The sequence below is a fragment of the Petaurus breviceps genome, unplaced genomic scaffold (genome assembly GCF_028583685.1).
Source record: "Petaurus breviceps papuanus isolate PSGF00001 unplaced genomic scaffold, PetGlider_PUasm1.0 563, whole genome shotgun sequence".
Lineage (NCBI taxonomy): Eukaryota > Metazoa > Chordata > Mammalia > Diprotodontia > Petauridae > Petaurus > Petaurus breviceps.
Window position 1 is genome coordinate 460,631 of NW_027186380.1, and position 20,829 is coordinate 481,459.

Here is a 20,829-nt window from a genome sequence, read left to right on the forward strand (position 1 = left end):
CCCTAGGCCCTTTGATAGTCTAAGTGCACCTGGAACCTGTGGTGGGAAGCTTGGTTTTCAGGAATGCCCACACCTTGGTGCTGTGTGTTTGGGCATTGGGTCAAGAGGGTTGTGACATTCTCTGAGCCAGTAGAAAGCTACATAAACCCTCATGTGAGGCTTTGTTTGGGGACTCACTGTGAGAAGTATGTGTGTTTTGACCAGAGAAGACCCTGGGTAGCCCTTGAGAGCCCCCCAGCTTTGAAAACCCAGATGTTGAAGCTTCTGTCTCTGGTAACTGTGACTAGGTATATGGATGTAATGGTCAGAAAGTTGGAAGCCTGTCTGCTGAAATGTTTCTCTTTATTCTTGTAACTTCTGCTTGTAACCTGTCTGTATACTCTGTAGTTCAGGGTGCTGACTTTTTCCCCTGAACTAGGTCAATGATATGTTTGATTAAAGCAAGATTGTTGACCCATTTTGAGTTGCTTTCCTTTAGAAAAGCAGATCTAAGAACCTGTGTTGGCAGCCACCCTGGGTATTCTAGCGTGCTTGCTGCTACACCGGGCACCCCACTAGATCCAAAGGGGTAATCACTCCTGGCTTCTCCCCTTTCCGGGATATGTGGCTACCAGCAGCCCAAGCTGGGCTCCCCATGTGAGCCCAGGGACCTAATGACTCCTGGCCCTCCTCTCATTCTTGTTGTCTGTGGCCATCTTCAGCAGCACATCTCAGCACCTCTTCATGCTCCTGTAGGATCTGCTTCTTATGTCCTTCCTCTGACAGCAGTGACCTTGGGACAATTTTCAATTACCATCCCTAAGCCTTATGCTGCTATCATTCTTACAAAATCAAAACTGGAACCGTGGCCAATTGTTATGTTCAAGAAACTCACATTAGAACCTAGTTTTTGGGGATGGCTAGGTGGTGCAGTGAACAGAGTACTGGCCTTGGAGTCAGGAGGACCTGAGTTCAAATCCTCCCTCAGACACAACACAAAAACAACCCATGAGACCTTGGGCAAGTCACTTTCAGAGGCTGAGACCTTCCCCCTTTGCCCTAAAGGAATTTGGGTCCCATTTGTTTGAGGGGGCATGATGAGGTATGGGCTCTGGGAGTCCCCCTTGAACTCTGATTAAATTATCTCATTTGATGAGGCATTTTCATGAGGCCATAAGCCTTATATTGTGGCTGGTTCCAAACCTCTGTTATTAGACTTCCCACCCTTAAGCCTATCAGAATATCAATCCATGCTAGAACTGGCCCAGCCCACAGTTGTCTGTAGTCTCCAGGTAGCCTCCAGCAACTTCCACCCTTAATCACTCTTTGACCTCATTAACTCCTCCTGAAGACCCTCCCCAAACTCCTCCTCTGGACCACCCCTAGATTCCTCCCACAACCTTCTGTATATAGGACCCCATCTTGTCTTCATGTGTGTGAGAGCTCCATAGAATGACCTAACACAGGCTTACTCTGTGTCCAATATGAGCGAACTTTTAATAAACTTTACTTGTCTTTGGCTGAGAAGACTTGAGTCGAATTCATTTGGCAGGACCCAGCATACTTTGGGGTCTCCAGAGCAACCTTAACCCTCTTTAGGGGTAATCTCTTCAGTTGGAAGTCTGGAAAAACCTTATGGGACGGAAGCTTGTTTAGCAGCCAGGCTTAGGAGGGGAGATTGATTGGGCTGACCTAGAGGGGAATCACCCTGTGGTCTGAGGAGGAGGATAAGACCAAGGCAGGGACAGCCAACAGAAGCCAGCAGGTCTGTGAGGGGCTGGCTCAGACTTACCTGGGACCTGCATGTACAGAGCTGGGGCCCAGAAGGCAGAGATCTGAAATTCAGGAGAAGGCGGAGAGATCCCAGCTAGGGGGAAGAAGGCGGAGAGATCCCAGCTCTGGGGAAGAAGGTAGAGAGATCACATCTCCCAGGTAGGCAGAGAGATCCCAGCTTTGGGGGGAAGAAGGCGGAGAGATCCCAGCTCTGGGGGGAAGAAGGCGGAGAGATCCCAGCTCTGAGCAGAAGAAGGAGAGATCCCGACTGGGGGGGGGGGGAAGAAGGCAGAGAGATCCCAGCTCCCAGGTAGGCAGAGACAGCGCCACCTCAGGGCAAGAAGGTAGAGCACCATCAGCCCCCTCTGGGAGGGTCCTCCCACCTCTGCCCACCCTCTGAGGCCCCAGGATGGCCCTTTCCTCCCCATCAACCTCAGGCCAAGGAGCTCAGGACCCTGTCTGCCTCTGCTCCCCAAGCCTAGCCCCCCGCACCTGGAATGCCTTGGCCACTGGGATGAGCCCTCTCCTGCCCTAGGACCCTCCCCCGCCCCAGGCCACAGATTGTACCCAGGCCACTACCCACCAGGCTGGCCAGCTCTGAGAGCTCCTCCTCCCCATCACCACCACCTGATTCCTTACTGGAGGAAAGATTATAGACTTTAGGAAATGGGAGGGGGAGAGCAAGGAAGAGGCAACCTGGAGATGTCCAGGAAGGCAAGTGATTTCACAGGGAAACTGAGTCCAGCTTAGTTTCAGAATGGAGGTCGTTCAGAAAATGTGGTCAGTGAGGTTAGCACATTTCTGCAATTTCAATTAGAATGTGGACTCCTTTAAAGTCAGACCCCAGGGGGATAATGGGCCTGTTTGACCAGCTAAGGGCAGATCCACCCTGAATGTAAAATACACTTACAATGTCCATTTCAGGTAATGTGTTTAGGAGTTGAAAGAATGAGATTTGTAAGTGGGTCAGAAGTGCCCTGTATCAATATCTATACATGAACATAGTGATGATTAATTGTAGCCTGGGGGGGGGGGAGGAAGGAAGGGGAAAAATGAAGAAAGTAAAAAGGGCACAGCAGAGAACAAAGGAAAAGCTAGAAGGAAGCAAAGCAAAGATGGGCACCTTTCAGTGGGATGTGCCGTGTTTCCTATGCAGGTTTTCTTGAAGTGGAAAGGTATTGCTACGGATTGTGAATCCTCTCCCACGTTCTGCTGGGCACATGGCATGTTTTTTCACTCTCTTATTTCGTATTAAAGTTTGCAGTGTGTTCCTTTTTCTTTCCTTATTGCGTATTTAAGTTTTAGTATTTGTCTAAAAGAAAAAAAGAAACCTGGGAGGACCTACAGGAACTGATGCAAAGTGAAGTGAACAGAACCAGGAAAACAGTGAACACAGTAACAGCCATATTGTAAAAAAAAACCACCTGGTGGGGACTGTTTAATCTTTGTCTCCTCAGCACTTCGCAAACCACCAGTCACATAGTAGGTGCCTAAAAATGTTCATTGATTGATGCATAAATGCTTCTTGAGAGGGTGGCCAGGTAGCACAGTGAGTAAGAGCACCAGCCCCAGAGTCCCACCAGAGTCCGGATGACCTGGGATCCAACCCGGGCTTACACACTTAGCACCCACCCAGAAACACCTGGCTGTGTAACCTTGAGCAAGTTACTGAACCCCAATTGCTTTTTTTAAAAAATGCTTCTTGAATAACCCCATCAGGTCCCCAGTTCCAGAGAATGTGCAGCTTTCTCTTCTTTTCTGAGAATATCAGCTCTAGTCAAGCAAGGAATCCCTTGCTGATCAGCCCCTCAGTGTGCTGCTAAATGGACACAGTATAACTGGCTCCCTTTTATTCTCTTTGTCCCAGATTTTGCCTCCATCAGGATGAAAGCCTCAGTGAAGCATTTACAGGGTCCTTTTCTCAGGGGCTTTTCTCAAGCAGTAACATTACTGTTGTTTGTTGTTCACTTTCAAGCAAAATGATCCCAGTTAAATAGGTTAAGTTAAGTTAAGTTTCAGTTAAGACCGTAAGCACACTCTTCTAGCTTGATTCCCAATCGCAAAGCCTCCAGAACAAAGGAAAAGTTCATTTCTAAGGGCACCTTTGCACATCCCTCCGGAAATTGCTGTTTAAAATTAAGAGCCTAACTTGTCTTATGCTGTGGTTTCCCCCAGATCCCCAAATGAGAAAAACTAGAAGCATCATAATAATATAAGCAAAGTTACTTTTAATACATGAAACCAAATTCCAGTCAAATAACATCAGTTCAACTGATTATCTTCGTTTCAATTACCTTAGATATAAAAAACACTTATATGTTTTGATCCTCCAGACTGATTAGATTCAGAGAAGGCAATTTGGACCTGGTTTTTGTTCTCATGGCTCCTAAACACATCACCTTAAATGTCCCATTTTCAGTTTATTTTGAATTACGGGCAGATCTACCCACAGAGGGTCAAACGTCCCAATTACTCTCCTGGGAGAGCAGCTCTGACTTTAAAGGAGCCCCGCTCTCTAATTTAGATTAGGACAAATGTGATGACCAAACTGGCTACATTTTGGGTTTTTTTTAACAACCTCTGCTTTTCAGCTAATCTCCATTTTGTTGTAAATCTCTTGGGAATCTCAAATCTCTAGTTGCCTCTTCCTTCTTCTAGCCCTTGGTATTAGTCCAGGGCTACATCTTTCCTCCAACAAGAAATCAGGTGGTGGAGGCTTGGGGGAGGAGGAGGTCTCAGCTGGCCAGCCTGGTGGGTGATGGCCCTGGTAGAATCAGAGGCCTGGGGTGGAGTTTGGAGGCCTGGAAGGGGTCTTGGGCGGGAGGGGGCTCATCCTAGTGGCCAAAGCATTCCAGGTGATGGAAGGCAGGGCTTGGGGAGGAGGGGCAGGTGGGGTGCCCTGGGGGTGATTTGGAGGGAAAGGCCCATCCTGGGCCCTCAGGGGCTGGGCAGAGGTGGGAGAACCCTCCTAGAGGGGGCTGGCAGAAACCTGGAATTTGGGCTGAGATCCCTTCACCTTCTTCCCTTGCAACTGAAGGATTTCTGCCTTCTTCCCTGAAGCTGAGATCTCTCTGCCTTCCCTGGAGCTGAGATCCCTGTGCCTTCTGGAAGCAGCTGTGGGTACAAGTCCCAGGGAGAGTTGAGCCAGTCCCTCATCCACACCCACAACTCCAGACTTCTGCTACTCTACCTTGGGTCTCCTCCTCCTTATCTGACCCTGAGGTGAGTGTCCTCTGGATTTAGCAGGGACCATGCCACCCTCCCAGGCCTGGCTAATGGATGAGCTTCTCCCCACTACCTCTTTCCAGATTCCCAATTACTTTCCAGACTTCCAGAGATACCCTCCTCGAGTTTATCACTGGGTCACCCTTTCCTCAAATTCAGACCTTAACCAGAGGGACCCCACAGTCTTGTCTCCCTTCCCCAGCTTTTCCTTAGAGATTCAGTTGTTCTTCCTTCAGACCAATCCCCCTGTAAGGACCTGAAAGTCTTGCGAACCCTGAGGAAGCAACTTTGGATGCAGGAAACAAAGTTCCTGCCTGGACCCCCCCTCACCTGCACTAGAGGCTCCTGGGCTGCTTCCCTGTCAGATCCCAGGCACTGGCTCCCTTTGTCTGGGAGGAATCAGGATTCCAGGCCTAAGCTCCCCCAGAGGGTCCCAAGAGTTCTCCTTGGCTCCTAGTTAGACCCCAGGATACAGTTCTCCTGCTTTCCCAGGCTCAGTGTCCCCCTGGAGCCCTTCTGTCACTGCAGTGTCTATGACCTCCCTGCCATGAGCTGGGTTAGAATGTCTACCTCCCAGCCCTCACCTGTGCTCCCCTTCCCCAGGCCTCCTGCTCACCTGCCCCCCCCCCCAGCAGCAAGCACCCAAAGTGTCCCCAGGGTGTCTGCCAACACAGGTTCTTGGATCTGCCTTGATAAAGGAAAGCAACTCAAAATGGGTTAACAAGCTTATTTTAATCAGTCAAACATATGTATCGTTTACCTAGTTGAGGGGGAAAAGGTCAGCACCCTGAACTTCAGAATATACAGACAGAATTATCAAGACAGAGAAACAGATCAAGTAGACAAGTTTCCAAACTGTCCAACCATTACATCCATACCAAATCAACACCTGGGTTTCAAAGGGGGGGGCCTCTGGACAATGGCTTCCCAGAGTTTCATCTGATCAAATCACAGAACATTTCTCAGTGAGCCCCAAAACAAAGCTACACATCAGGGATTATATAGCCTTCTCCTGGCTCAGAGAATGTTTAATGGGAATGCAAATTTTAAAGATCTTCCCCGCCCCTAGGCTAAAGTGCACCTGGAGCCTGGGGTGAGAGGCTTGTTTTTCAGTTGATACTTTTTGATTGGCCAGTGGGTCCAAAAGGTTGTTACATTCTCTGAGCCAGGAGAAGGCTGTATAAACCCTGATGTGTAGCTTTGTTTTGGGGCTCACTTTGAGAAGTGTTCTGTGATTTGATATGGATTCTGGGAAGCCATTGTCCTGAGCCCCCTGGCTTTGAAAAAACCCAGATGTTGAAACCCAGATGTTGACTGGGTATGGATGTAATGGTTGGACAGTTTGAAATCTGTCTACTAGATCTGTGTCTGTCTTGATAATTCTGTCTGTGTACTTTGAAGTTCGGGGTGCTGACCTTTTCCCCTGAGCGAAGTAAAGGATACATATCTGACTGATTAAAGTAAGCTTGTTAACCCATTTTGAGTTGCTTTCCTTTAACAAAGCAGATCCAAGAACCTGTATTGGCAGCAAACTCTGAGGAAGCTTGGGGTGCTTGCTGCTACAGAATGTAACAACCTTATTGACTCACTGGCCAATCAAGAAGTATCTACTGAAAAACAAGCCTCCCACTCCAGGCTCCAGGTGCACTTTAGCCTAGGGGCAGGGAAGATCTTAAAAATTTACATTTCCATTACACCCCCCTCCCTTCTATTAGAGCCTTCAGGCCCCCTGCCAGGAGGCTGAGTCCCAGGCTGGATTTGGACTCCCAGCCTCAGGGAGGAGATGTGTGATTCAGGAGCCACTGAGGCTCTGACTACTCTGATCCCACCTGGGATCCCAATCCTATTCTGCCTCTGGGTTCTCTGAAGGAGAAGGCCCCAGGGGCAGGGCCTGACTCTTTGTTTATCCCTCTGTAGGCCTGCCTTCTGACCTGGAAGAAAAGGGTAACACTCTGCTGCTCTGGGATCCTTCTCCCTCCTCAGCTCAGGCTGCAGAGGACCAAGGTCTGGCCCAAGCAGGGAGCCTGGAGCCAGAGGGAATGGCCCCTGGGAGATGCAGACCCCCAGCCCAGGTGAGTGCACTCTGTCCCCATACTGGACCAGCATCAGCCAATGAGGCCATTTCCATAGACCTAGAGCATTGTCTGTGAGCCTGGCTGTTCCCTACCTGAGGATTGTTTCTTTAGAAAAATGGGCGGGAAATTGAAAACAGTAGTAAGAACACTGCCCTGCTCTCTCTTCCTGTGTTTTGTACTGATTCTTGGCTCTTTGACATCACAAGCACTAACCATCCCCACTCCCCCATCCCACTTGCTGCCCTCCTGTGCTCTTTTTTTTAAGGTTTCCCACATGATCCCTGAGGCGCAAGGCTGACCTCTTCACTCATTCCTCTGCCCTCTAGGGGTCTTCTCCTTGCTCCCTGTATCCATGCCTAGCACCCTTCCCCCCATATCCATAGAACCTCTCCCCCCTCCCCTTTTCCCCTTTGGCCGAGCTCCCCCTGCCAGACCCTGAAGGCAGGATGCTCTGCTTGTCCTCCAGGGTCTGAGCTGCACCAACAGTTTATCTGTCTGGGGCACACTGACCCCTCCTGTCTTGTTGCTGGTTTAACTCTCAGGGGCACAGTGAGAGGGCCATGAGGGTTGAAAGGAGCAGATATTATGACCTGGGTTGGGGTTCATGGTTCCTGTCTCCTGCTTGCTCTGGTCAAGTGTTTCTGGAAAATATGGCACCTCAAGAAAACAGGATTCTCTAAGTATAGGGTCATGTCTGCCAGGAGTGGGAGTTTTGTTTTCTCTGCTTATTCTAATTCCTTCCATTTCTCTTTTCTTTCCTCTCCTTGCTCTAGGCAGCATTCCTACTAAAATGGTGCCTGACAGTGGTGATACTGGGCAACCCTGCCCTACCTCTGATCTGCTTGGGAAGTTTTCTAAGTTATCCCCATTATAGATAATGCTCGTAGACAATTTTATATAGGTCTTATTTATTGTTATGTAAAAAGTTCTATTTTTTCCTGGGCTCTCTAGTGCTTTTACAAGGAATGGGTTTTCTATTTTCTCAATCACTTTTTCTGCATCTGCTTGAGATAATCCTATGATTTCTTTGGGCTGTGTTATTGACACGTGGTCCATTTTGCTGATGTTTTCCCTAACAGCCGTGAGCCTCCATTTCTGCTGTGCATCTCACCTGGCCACAGTGCACAGTTCTTGGGATTTTTACTGCTGTTATCTCCTTGCTGATATTGTGTCTAAAAACGTTCTATCAATATGCAAGGGCACATCACCTGTACTTTCCTCTTTTTTTATGCTTCCTCCTTTAATTCTCAGCAACATATTTGTTTGATAGAAGGAATATCCCTGTCTTCTTTTTTCCAAATAGTTTATGTCGTTTTGGAATTCATTGTTTTTGAACTGTTTGGCAAGATTGTCTTGGAATCCATCTAGTCCTGATGGCCTGCTTGGGATCTATGTCTGTAGTGTCAGTTTATAGCATCAGTTTGTAAAGTTGGTTTGTAAGACCACTTTATAAAATCACATTTCGCCGTTCCCCCGCCCGCCCCCCAGCCTCAGAGCCTTAACTCTGCCCCTTCCCCTGCCAGCACTCTGCCCAGCAACAACTCATGAACTGTTAATTTTTGCTTGGAACAATAACAAGCTACACCTATGAATCCTTCACTAAACATTTTAGCTCAGGCAAACATTATCTCCCCTTAGTATAATGGCCAGCTCCATCTATGACTCCTAGGCACTATCTGTAGGTTAACCCCTTAGCCAATTATACACTTACTGAGTCTCCGTTAACCTTGGTTCCCAACATCCATCTTGTCACTGATGGGAGGCAGACCAGGCACTTCTCAGTCAGCCCTTGACCACTAGTTGACTTCCTTGACATTTCATGCCTAAAACCACACCTCCAGGTAGCCCCTGCCTTGGGCTATTTCCTAGTGAGTTATGGGCAATATACCTGCACAGTTGACATTAAAAGTGCATGTCCCTTTAAGCACTGACCACTCCTTAACTCCTCCCTAATCCCACCCTTACTCACCTAGTTAGTGTAATTGACATCTGATTTATTGTCCTGACTCCTTAAAAACTATGCCCATGTCTTCTTTAAGTTTGCAGGTTCCCTAAGAACTCTTTCCCACTCTGCAGCATAACAAGAAACTTGCAGGTTCCCTAAGAACCCCTGCCTGCTGTAAAGCTTAACAAAAACTCTTACAATCCTGACTCCAAGTCTGCTTGGGACTACTGAATTCTTTCCAGACTGAATCTCAGGGATTCTGCTCATTGATATTGATTAGAGTTCCTGAATAATCTATTGTCTTATCCCCCATCAGTCCTAGAGATATTTTTTTAGGGAGTCCATTGATGGTTTGTTATATTTCATTTTTCTGAAATTGGGTTATTTAAGTATTCTATTTCCTCTTCTACTAGTTTGGGCAATTTATATTTGTGTAAATATTCATCCATTTCAGATTGATTATCAGATTTCTTGTCATATGTTTGGGCAAATTAGATTGTAATGATTGTTTTAATTTTTTTCATTCCTTTCATTTTTGATGCTAGGAATTAATTTTGCTTTTCTTTTTGAAAAATCTCCTTAACCAATGGTTCATCTTTTTTGTTGGCTTTTTTTTCATAAAACCAGCTGCTAGTTTTATTTATTAGTTCAATGTTTTTCTTGCTTTTAATTTTATTAATCTCTTTTTTGATTTTCAGAAACTCCATTTTGGTGTTTAATTGGGAGTTTTTAATTTGTTCTTTTTCTTGTTTTTTTAAGAAGCATGTCCTCAATTGATTCCTTGATCGATTCTTTCTCTGAGTGATGATATAAATTTTCCCCCAAGGACTTCTTTCACTGCATCCCATAATGTTGCTGTGGGGTCTCATTGTTGTCATTACCTTAAAAGAATGATTATTTCTTTGATTTGTTCTTAGATGCATTTACTCTTTTGGATTAGATGAACTTTTAATCGATCTTTTCGATGCCCTTCATTAAATGTAATTTTTATTGTCTTGTGATCTGAATGGGATGCATTTTATATTTCTGCTTCTCTGCATTTGATTGTGAGGTTTTATGCTCTAAGCCAGGGACAATTATTGTATGAATGCCTTGTACTGCTGAGAAAAATATTTTACTGCATTCTCCAAAGGCCCAATGATTGAAGTTTTCTAAAATTTATTACTGCCTTTAACTTCTTTCTTGTTTATTTATTTTTTTATATTAATCTAGTTCTGAGAGGGGAAAGTTGAGGTCCCTTCACTGGTATCATTTATTGTCTATTTTCTTCGATAACTCATTTAAGCTGTCCTTTCTAACTTAAAATGGCATTTGGTTGCCTGTATGTTTCTGCCTCCAGCCCCTTATCTTTTGCTCTTTGTATATCTGTACTTCCAATATTTTTCTGGTAAACATCATATTGTAGGATTCTGGTTTTTATTTCATTCTGCTATCTGCTTCTCTTTATGGGTAAGATCATTAAATTCATTTTTATACATATGACAAATACCTGTATATTTCCCTCCATCGTATTTTCCCCTTGGTTATCCTCTCTGTCTCAGTTTTCATGTTATCCTTCTTCACCAGTGATTTATTTCTGACCAACACCTCCACCAACCCATCCTTCCTTCTATCAGTCCCCACACCCCATCCCTGTCCCCTTTAATTTATGTATAGGATGAGATAGATTTCTATAACCAAATGAACATGTATGTTATTCCTTGTTTGAGTCAATTTCGATAAAAGTAAGGATCAAGCCCCTCCTTACCATCTCCCCCACCTTCCCCTTCGGTGTAACTGCTCTTCTCTGCCTGTTTTATGTATTTCCCCCTTCTACTTCTCTTACTGGTAGAGCACAACTTCCCTTGGGCTGACCATGGTGTTCAGAAGCCAAAACAATGTTTTCATAAACACTATTTTATGCAGAAAGCATGCCAGGAAGGCTCTCACATGGTAGTTAGAAGAAGCAATTAAAGGAAATTCCCAAAGTCTCCATGAAGAACTCTGTAATCAGTGGTGACACATGGGAGACACTGTCAAAGGACGACCCCACATGGCGTGCCCATCTCAGAGAATGTGCTGTGCCATGTGAACAAGGTAGAATTCCAAAACTCAAAGGATGGGAAGGTGCACACTGAGAGCCATCTCCACCCCAGATGTTCACATGGACTTTTTTTGCCGGAGCTCTGATAGGGCCTTTTGGGCCCCCTTGTCTGATCATCCCTGGTCAGACACACCTTGACCCTGACATAAGGATGTCATTTGGTCCTCTTTGAGCACAAAGAACAACACAAATGACCAGCCATGAAACTACATATTATAATAAAGACATACATGCTATCGCAGGATGAAAGTCATCATCAGGCAAAGGCATGAGATGTCTGGCCCTGGCCCATCACACCAGGGCAGCCTCAAGCCCTCAAAGTGACAACAGATAATTCTGCTTCACTTGGCTGGAAAGTCTCATGGCCCTCAGCTCAGTCCTGATGGTAATTACTGTGTCTTATGAATCCTTTCCACATTAGGTCTAGAGAAGACTTGGTTTCAGCTTCTCAAGAAGTCAAGTAGATCTTTTCTTTCTATTTCCTATGATCACACAGACATTCCTTTCCCTTCCCAGAATACCCTGTGCCTGTGAGCTTCTCACAAACTCCCCACAAAATCTGAGAAGGAAGGAATCCCCATCATCTTCTCTCTTTCTCCTCCCCAGATCCTCCTCCCTCACACTTCCAATGCATCCTTTCACACACACTCCACAGGGAGGCACATCCCATAGTAAGACCTTTTAAACTTTATTCCAGCTCACCCTGCCAAATGCTTTCCTGAACATTCCATTGGCCTCTTATTGACCATGGTTTCAAGTGTTGACTCTGACACTCATGAATGGTACAAGCACTGAGTAAATCCCATTTCTGTGCTTCAGCTTTCTCCTCTCACTTGAGGAAGGTTAGACTACAAGAAATATGGAGTCTCCTTCAAGTCTAAATGTTGTGACATTTGATGATGTAGGAGTTGGTGACATTCAAGGATGTGGCTGTGGACTTCACCCCAGAGGAGTGGGGCCTCTTGGACCCTCCTCAGAAGGAGTTGTACAAGGAGGTCATGCTGGAGAATGCCCAGAACCTTCTCTCCTTAGGTAAGGACACTTTCTTTGTTCCCTCTAAATCTGGTATCAGAGGGAATATCTTCATTCATGAGTGTGCTGGTTTTGAGCAATTATCAGTTACTAGAAAGGGAAAAGTGCTGGTCTCCTGTGTCCCAGAGACAGGGTCCTCCTGCTGCCACATTTCGCTATAAAAGCTCAGTACCTTGTGTGAAGAGAACCAGGAGGTTGCCTGATTGCCCCTGAAGCTGTCTCTTGCCAATTCTAGGCAGCTTGAAGTCCCAGATGAGATCAGAGTTGAAGAATTTCAGGTGTGGAAGTCTTCCCACATGATGTAGTCCAGTCTGTCCCTGCACCTGAATTTTGTCTGCCAAATCTCTGACAACTGCTCAGGAAGCTTTTTCCTGCACCTTCCTCTTTGGGATGGGCCAAGTATTTAGGACTTTCTTCTTTATGAGAAGCCTCAGTTTGAAGCTCCCAGCTATCAGTGGTAGGGCAAATTTGTCCTTTTTCTTCCTTTACTTTGTCCCAAGTTCCAGCCTGGATGGTGGGAACAGAAAGAAGGGAATAAGCATTTCTGTTCACCAGCTCTTGTGCTAAGTGCTTTCTTTACAATATGATGTCATTAGGTGATATTATTATCCCCACTTGATATTTGAGAAAACTGAAGGAAACGGAGGTGAACTGAGGTATTCAGGAGGACACAGCTAGTAAAGGTCTGAGTCCTGACTTAAACCCTGGCATTCGTGGCTGTAGGCCCAGGGCTCTCTCCACTGTACTACCAGCTGCCTCTAATTTCTAGATAATGGAAACTCTCCGATGAGTCCCTCATCCTATGAAGAAGCTGCACCACAACCAATTTTTTTTATTCCAGTTTGGCTCTGTAATCTTCTCCCCAAAGCTCCCAAACTACATGCTATGGAAACTTTGCGTCAGGACTTCTGGGAATGAAGCGGTACTCCTTGCTTTCCAGCCCCCGTCACTGACAGGAATGACAGAGTGGCCCCGAATCAGAATTTGGACTAACTGAGCTTTATTAGATTCCCCAGCAGGAGGATCTCATTAGAAGAGGCAAAGGGTCCCTGTATAATTCCAAGGTTTTCATAGGTGAGGGAGTGAGGAGCAGGGGAGGTGACAGGGCTGAAGCTGATTCAGCAGGGTCTGATTTTCAGGAGCTCAAGGCTGATCTGGCCCATCCTAGTTTGGGTTACTGCCTTTAGAAGCCTTAATGGGAGAATAAGGCAGATCTGTGCTAACATGATGGAGTGATTCTCAAAATGGACTAGCTTTACATGCACACTCTTTTCCCTAAAAACACCTCAATGACAAGGTTTCTCCATCCTCATCCTGATTCCCCATTCCCAGGGCTGCCAGTTCCCAGAAGAGATCTGATCTCTCATTTTGAGCAAAGTGAAACCCCATGGGTGCTGGAGCAAGAAGACCTGAGGAGCTGCCATCCAGGTGAATCAGGTGAAAACAGGTCTATGAAAGCTGTGATAATGTGATGGCAAGAGGCTTCTAGGTGTGGGGCTGAAGCAAGTACTACATTTGAGGGCAAGAAGACCTGACCTGGAAACATTTTTGAGACACTTTTTAGAAGTGGGATCCTGAATAAGTCACGGAAGCACTGAACCTCAGTTTCCCCATCTGTAAAATGAGGGATTTGGACACCTTGGCCTTTCAATGTCCTTCTTGTGATAAATCTGTGATCCCATATAAAGTAATTGTTTGGAATTTGGCAGCAGGAACTTTCCTGAAAGAGCAAAAGGGGTTAGGCTTTCCAATCTGGGCTCTTTCTTAGACCTTCTTCAAGTGAGTGAGAATTTATTAAGGGCCTGCTCTGTGCCAGACCTTCTGATAAGCACCAAGGATACAAGGAGAAACAAGGAACAGACAACACACTAACAACAACAGTGTGGAAACCTGTTTTAGACTGGACATAGGGGAGCTCACTGTGAGAGGGCAGGCCCTGAGACTAAGGAGGACTAGAAAGGCGTATTGTGGGAGGTGGGCTCTGGCTGGGGCTTCAGGGAAGCCAGCACAAGCATTCTAGGCATGGGGCTGGCACAGAACGTCCCCAGAGTTGGGAGGTGGAGTGTCCTGGTCCCCGGACAGAAGGAGGCCTGCACCCCTGAAGTACAGCATGTTTGGGGGGTAAAATAAGATGAAAGAAAATGAGAAGAGGAGGAGGAGGAGGGCAGATGGTGAAGAGGCAGGTGATTAACAGCCCAGGGAGGGTTTACATGTGATCCTTTTGCTGGGGAGGCAGTCGTGCTGTTGTTCAGTCATTTAGTCACTTCTGCCTCTTCACGATCCCGGCTGGGGTTTTAGGCAAGACACTGGAGTGGTTTTCCTTTAACTTTTCTGCATCATTTTGCAAATGAGGAAACTGAGGCCAAGAAACCTAAGTGACTTACTGAGGATGACAAAGCAAGTGAGGGTCTGAGGCTGGATTTGAACTCAAGTCTTCCTGAGCTTTGCTCTATCCACTCTACTTCTTAGCTGCCCCAAGGGAGACAGTTAGGGAGGTATCAAAGGATAGCCCTGCTACAGTGGGATTATATAGCCCCAATGTATGGTGCACCCAGACAGCCTGGCTTTATGGTTTTCTCCCTCTGCATTCAGCATCATCTCAGTAGTACAAAGGTTGCTGCCTTACCTCGAATAAATGCAAGAGTGGGCTTTACATAAATCAGGAACCTGTGCCCCTCCCCTAATCTCTGAGGCTCCATCTTTGGCTCCTTCTTCTCGAATCATTGGCCAAGTTCTTTGTGGTGACAGGTACTCTTAATTTGGGGAAATGGGAAGTAAAAACTCCCAGGTGTCCCATAGCATGTGATGCTTCAGGGACTAGAAAAGAAGTCTCTGTGATCTTCTCTCTGGGTCTGGTCGCGTCCCACCACGATTTGAACCTGACAAAGGTTGCTCACTTTAGTGGTTATAGTGCAAGAGCCAGAAGCAGAGCTGGGGCCAGAACATGCTTTTGACAACTGAGAGACTAGAGTAGTGGGATTGTGGTAGAGGCTGGGGCCTGGTGCAGCCCTGGGCCCAGGCAGTCATTCAACATGCTTAGATTAACCAGTTTTCTAGGCACAACTCAATTTTTGGAAGGGAAAAGTCAGTCCCTGCTGTGAAGGAGCTCCCAATCTGGCATGAAAACATGGAGATGCTTTGAGAAGAAGCAACAGATTGGGAACATTGTTCTTAGCTGACTCACAGAAAAGAGGGTGTTTGGAAATGGAAAGAAATTTTGTTCAATGGGATATAGAATGAGCCTAATAATGGTTTGAGAAAAGAGAAGCAAGGTTGGCTAGGTGGCACAGTGACTAAAGCAATGGCCTCAGAGTCTGGAGGACCTGAGTTCGATTCTGGTCTTAGACACTTTAACACACACACACACACACACACACACACACACACACACACACACACAAACTAGCCGTGTAACCTTGGGCAACAAACATTTCAGTGAAACTCATTTCATTTCAATTGAACAAACATGCACTAAGTGCTGGGATGAGAGCCCCATGAGGCTCAGGCCTGCCATAATAAGATTTGAATAAAGTCGTTTTTCCCTTTCCTCGATGAGATCCTATGACCGAGGTAACTTACATTTACCATATAGGATTTGCACATGCAGTTCCACTGTTTCCAGAGGAACACATGGGAAATTAGGAAGCCCAGAACCAGTAAGACCGGCTTGCTGTTCTCACTACAACCTCTACCCCCTTTATTTCTTGGTTCTGTGAATTGATTCGTTTTCAGGGTCTGACTCATAGATTTTACCCCAAAACATTTCTCACACTTAACAGCCGCATTTTCAAAGTGTGAGCTAAGAAGTTATGTATGTTCATTAAATTAGTTTCTATTGACATGAAATACATCTGAAAACCTCAGTATGCTAACAACTAAGACATACATTGTGGCAGAGTCCCTTGTATCTGTTTAAAAATCCTATTGGACTTTCAGTCTAAATATTCTCTTTACCTAGGTTTAATTTTTGTCAAGAGAATTTTTTTAATTCTCTTTTTAAAAATTCAGAATTTAACAAACCCCAAATAAAATGAGAATTTCCACATATGTATCAGGAGAGAATTGCACGAGAAATTGCAGATCTCTATTATGTGGGACTTGATTCATTTTGAAGTAAACTATAGCTGGGTGTGGTGGACATTCCTGTAATCTTTGAGACTGAAAGGCTGAGCCCTGTAGTTCTGACCTCCAGTGTGCTAAGCAGATGCAGTATTCATACTAAGTCTGGCACCAGTATAGTGAGTCCCTGAGAGTGGAGAATACCAGGGTGCCAAAAGTGGGGCAAAATGGCCCCAGAGACAAATGGCCATGGTCAAGGCTCCTGTGGCAGTCGCCAGTGGGATTGGTCTCTTAGTTTTACCTATGCTTTTACCTTTAATTTCTTTCTCTTGTCTTATTTGCTATCCCTAGGTTTGTTCTGGATGAGATACCATTATGTAGTTGTAAGATAAACAAAGATTTTAGTTATTCCAAGTTCTATAATAGACATCAAGTTACTGGGTGCTAAGGGAGTCATTTGTTTAATCAATAAACATTTATTGAGCACCTCCTATGGGCAAGACACCATGGCGGATGCAAAGATCCAGCACTTAATATGATACCTGGCACATAGTAGGAGCTTAGTAAATATTTTTCTTTTTTTTATTAATTTGTTTGTTTACTTTTAGTTTATAAGATTCAATTCCACAATTCCTTGAGTTTCATATTTTGTCCCCTTCGCTCCCTGCCCCCCCATGGTGGCATGCAGTCAAGTGTAGGATCTGTAAATACTTTCACATTATACATTAGTCAGGTTATAAAGACGGATTGTATCAGATGGAATGAAAAATGATAAAGAGGACATAGAACCAAGCAAGAGAAGGAAAAAGATGAGGTAGTTTGCTACAATCTGGATATAAACTCAGTTTTTTCTACTTCTTTCTCTGGATGTACACATTTCTCTCCATCATGAGTCTTTTGGGATTGACTTGTATCACTGCATGCTGAAAAGAGTACAGTCTATCAAAGTTGGTCATCACACATACGTTGTGTCTGTAATTGTGTACAGATTTCTCCTGGTTCTACTCTTCTCACTCAGCCTCAGTTCATATAAGCCTCTCCAGGTGAATATGAAGTCCATCTGCTCCTCGTTTCTTATAGCACAATAGTATTCCATAACATGCATATACCACAACTTGTTCAGCCATTCCCCAATTGATGGGCACCCCCTTAATTTCCAGTTCTTTGCCACCACAAAAAGAGCTGCTATAAATATTTTTGTACATATGGGTCTTCCTCCCACTTCTATGATCTCTTTGGGACGTAACCCTAGAAGTGGTATTCCTGGGTCAAAGGATATGAAATTATTTAAAGCCCTTTGGGCATAATTCCAGATTGCTCTCCAGAAAGGTTGGATCAGTTCACAACTCCACCAGCAATGCATTAGTGTTCCAATTTGCCCACATCCTCTCCAGCATTTGTCATTTTCCTGTTTTGTCATCTTAGCCAATCTGACTGGTGAGATGTGGTACTTCAGAGTTGTTTTGATTTGTGTTTCTCTAATCAGTAGTGATTTAGAGCATTTCATCATGTGCTTATAGATATCTTTAATTTCTTTCTCTGAAAATTGCCTGTTCATATTCTTTGACCATTTATCAACTGGGGAATGATTTGTATTTTTTTTTAAGCAATTGGGGTTAAGTAACTTGCTCCGGGTTACACAGCCAGTTATTTCTGGGTGTGGTGCTAAGTGTCTGAGCCCAGATTTGATCCCCCAGGTCATCCTGACACTGGGGCCAGTGTTCTTACTCGCTGTGCTACCTGGCCGCCCCATGACTTGTATTCTTATAAATTTGACTCAGTTCTCCGTATATTTTAGAAATGAGTCCTTTGTCAGAGACATAGGTTGTAAAAATTCTTTCCCAATTTCCTACCTCCCTCTTAATCTTGGTTACATTGGCTTTGTTTGTACAGAAGCTTTTCAATTTCATATAGTCAAAATTATCCATTTTGAATTTTATAATGTTCTCTAATTCTTGTTTAGTCATAAAGTCTTTCCCTCTCCAAAAATTTGACAGGTAAACTATTCCTTGTTTTCTGAGACTGCTTACAATATCAACCTTTATACCTAGATCATGCATCCATTTAGATTTGATTTTGGTATATGGTGTTAGATAATGGTCTATGCCCAGTTTCTGCCATACCATATTCCAGTTTTCCCAGCAGTTTTTGTCAAATAGTGAGTTCTTATCCCAAAACCTGGAGTCTTGGGGTTTATCAAACAATAGATTAGTATAGACATTGACTTCTGAATCTCGTGTGCCTAATCTATTCCATTGATCCATTCCTCTGTTCCTCAGCCAGTACCAAGTAGTTTTGACGACTGTTGCTTTATAATACAGAATGAAATCTGGTATAGCTAGTCCACCTTCCCTAGCATTTCTTTTCATTAATTCCCTTGATATTCTGGACCATTTATTCTTCCAAATGAATTTTGTTACTATTTTTTCTAGCTCTATATAGTAGTTTTTTGGTAAATTCATTGGTATGGCACTAAATATATAATTTAATTTAGGTAAAATTGTCATTTTTATTATATTAGCTCGACACAGCCATGAGCTATTGATATTTTTTCAATTAGTTAGATCTGACTTTTTTTGTATGAAAAGTGTTTTGTAGTTGTGGTCATATAGGTCCTGGGTTTGTTTTGGCAGGTAGATTCCCAAATATTTTATAATGTCTGCAGTAACTTTAAATGGGATTTCTCTTTCTATCTCTTGCTGTTGAATTTCATTGGAAATATATAGGAATGCCAAGGATTCGTGTGGGTTTATTTTATATCCTGCAACTTTGCCAAATTTATTTATTGTCTCAAATAGTTTTTTACTTGATTATCCTGGAGTCTCTTAAGTATATCATCTTATCATCTGCAAAGAGTGATAGCTTGGTCTCTTCTTTGCCTAATTTGATTCTTTTTTCTTCTCTAATTGCTACTGCTAACATTTCTAGTACCAGATTGAATAAGAGGAGTTATAGTGGACACCCTTGTTTCACCCCTGATCTTATGGGAAATGCTTCTAGATTCTCCCCATTACATATAATACTTGCTGATGGCTTTAAAAAGAGGCTACCTATTATTTTAAGGAAGGCTCCATTTATTCCTATACTTTTAAACGTTTTTCATAGGAACAGATGTTGTATTTTGTCAAAAGCTTTTTCTGCATCTATTGAGATGATCAAGTGGTTTCTGCTAGTTGTATTGTTGATATGATCCATTATACTGATGGTTTCCTAATATTAAACCATCCTTGCATTCCTGGAATAAATCCTACCTGATCAAAGTGTATTATTCTTGAGATAAGTTGCTGTAGTCTTTTTGCTAATAATTTATTTAAAATTTAGCATCTACATTCATGAGGAAGATTGGTCTATAATTTTTGATGGAGAAAGGCCCTCTAGTACCGTGGACAGAGCATGCCCACTTGCAGAGTTGCATTTGTAGTCTCAGCTACTCATGGGTTTGTCAGGTCACTCAGCCATTGTAAGCTCATGGCCTGACTTGTGAATATAATGAGAAGTCTGGTTCTGTTATTGTCACTGGTGTTCCTGAGGATCCAATGTGATTGTCTCTGAAGGTCTTTGTAAATCAAGTTGTCCTGCAGATGTAAACTAATGCAGGTTAAAATGATTGATTCTATCCATTGAACTTTGATGAATTTTCTCTTAGCCTAGGGAAGTAGGATGAAGATCAGTTAGTTAACTATATTCCAAAGGAGGGGAAGGATTATAATTGTGTATATGTGTACATGTTTCTCTGTACATATATATATATGTATTTCATTGATTTTTTTTTTTTTGGCAGAAAAAGAAATTGGACCTAAAATGCTAGCGACTACTGAAAAGCCAATCATTTCTGTGAATGAAAATCATGAGGAGACTTTCACGAGTGATGTTGCCTGTGAGGTCACTGGGAGAGAACTCTGTGCTGTATTTCTTAGAGTCCATACAGGAAAGAAACCATATGATTGTCATCATTATGGGAAGGACCTAAGTCAACAGTCATCCCTTATTAACCATCAAAAATTTCAGACTGAAGAGAAACCACATGAGTGTCCTGAATGGGATGAAGCATTTAGTGAAAGCCCATCCTTCCCTATCCATCAGAGTATACACAGTGGAGAGGAAAATTATAAGTGCAAGCAATGTGGAAAGGCTTTCAGATTGAAATCTAAACTAGCTGTACATCAAAGAATCCAGACTGGAGAGAAACCTTATGAATGTCATCAATGTGGAAAGGCTTTCAGACAGAAATGTAAACTCGTACGTCAGAGAAGTCACACCGGAGAGAAACCTTATAAATGTGATCAATGTGGAAAGGCTTATAAACACAGGGCCCATTTTACTGTACATCAGAGAATACACACTGGAGAGAAACCTTATGAATGTAATCAGTGTGGAAAGGCGTTTAATAGAAGCTATGATCTTGGTGTACATCAGAGAATCCACACTGAAGAGAAATGTAATCATTGTGCAAAGGCTTACCAACATAGGGCTCATTTAACTGTACATCAGAGAATTCACACTGCAGAGAAACCATATGAATGTAGTCATTGTGCAAAGGCTTTCAGACTGAAATCTGAACTAGCTGTACATCAGAGAATCCACACTGGAGAGAAACCTTATAAATGTAATCAATGTGGAAAGGCTTTCAGACAGAAATGTAAACTTGTTGTACATCA

General features: G+C 43.9%; 2 protein-coding genes and 1 pseudogene across 2 annotated transcripts in view; 2 read left to right on the forward strand and 1 right to left on the reverse strand.

The window, feature by feature from the left end:
• Positions 1-20,829, reverse strand: part of LOC138173106 (zinc finger protein 850-like) — a 784,878-nt pseudogene that overhangs the window by 432,482 nt on the left and 331,567 nt on the right.
• LOC138173092 (zinc finger protein 420-like) overlaps positions 1-20,829 on the forward strand; it is a 436,800-nt gene that overhangs the window by 148,023 nt on the left and 267,948 nt on the right. The gene's annotated exons all lie outside the window — the stretch shown is intronic.
• The window catches only part of LOC138173098 (zinc finger protein 665-like), an 18,827-nt gene continuing 2,831 nt past the window's right edge, over positions 4,834-20,829 (forward strand). The window contains 4 exon segments of the mRNA XM_069103034.1: positions 4,834-4,974; positions 6,895-7,049; positions 19,953-20,827; position 20,829. The exon segment at position 20,829 is cut by the window's right edge and continues 2,831 nt beyond it. Of these exon segments, the coding sequence (XP_068959135.1) occupies positions 7,031-7,049; positions 19,953-20,827; position 20,829 (895 nt within the window). The 5' untranslated portion in view covers positions 4,834-4,974; positions 6,895-7,030.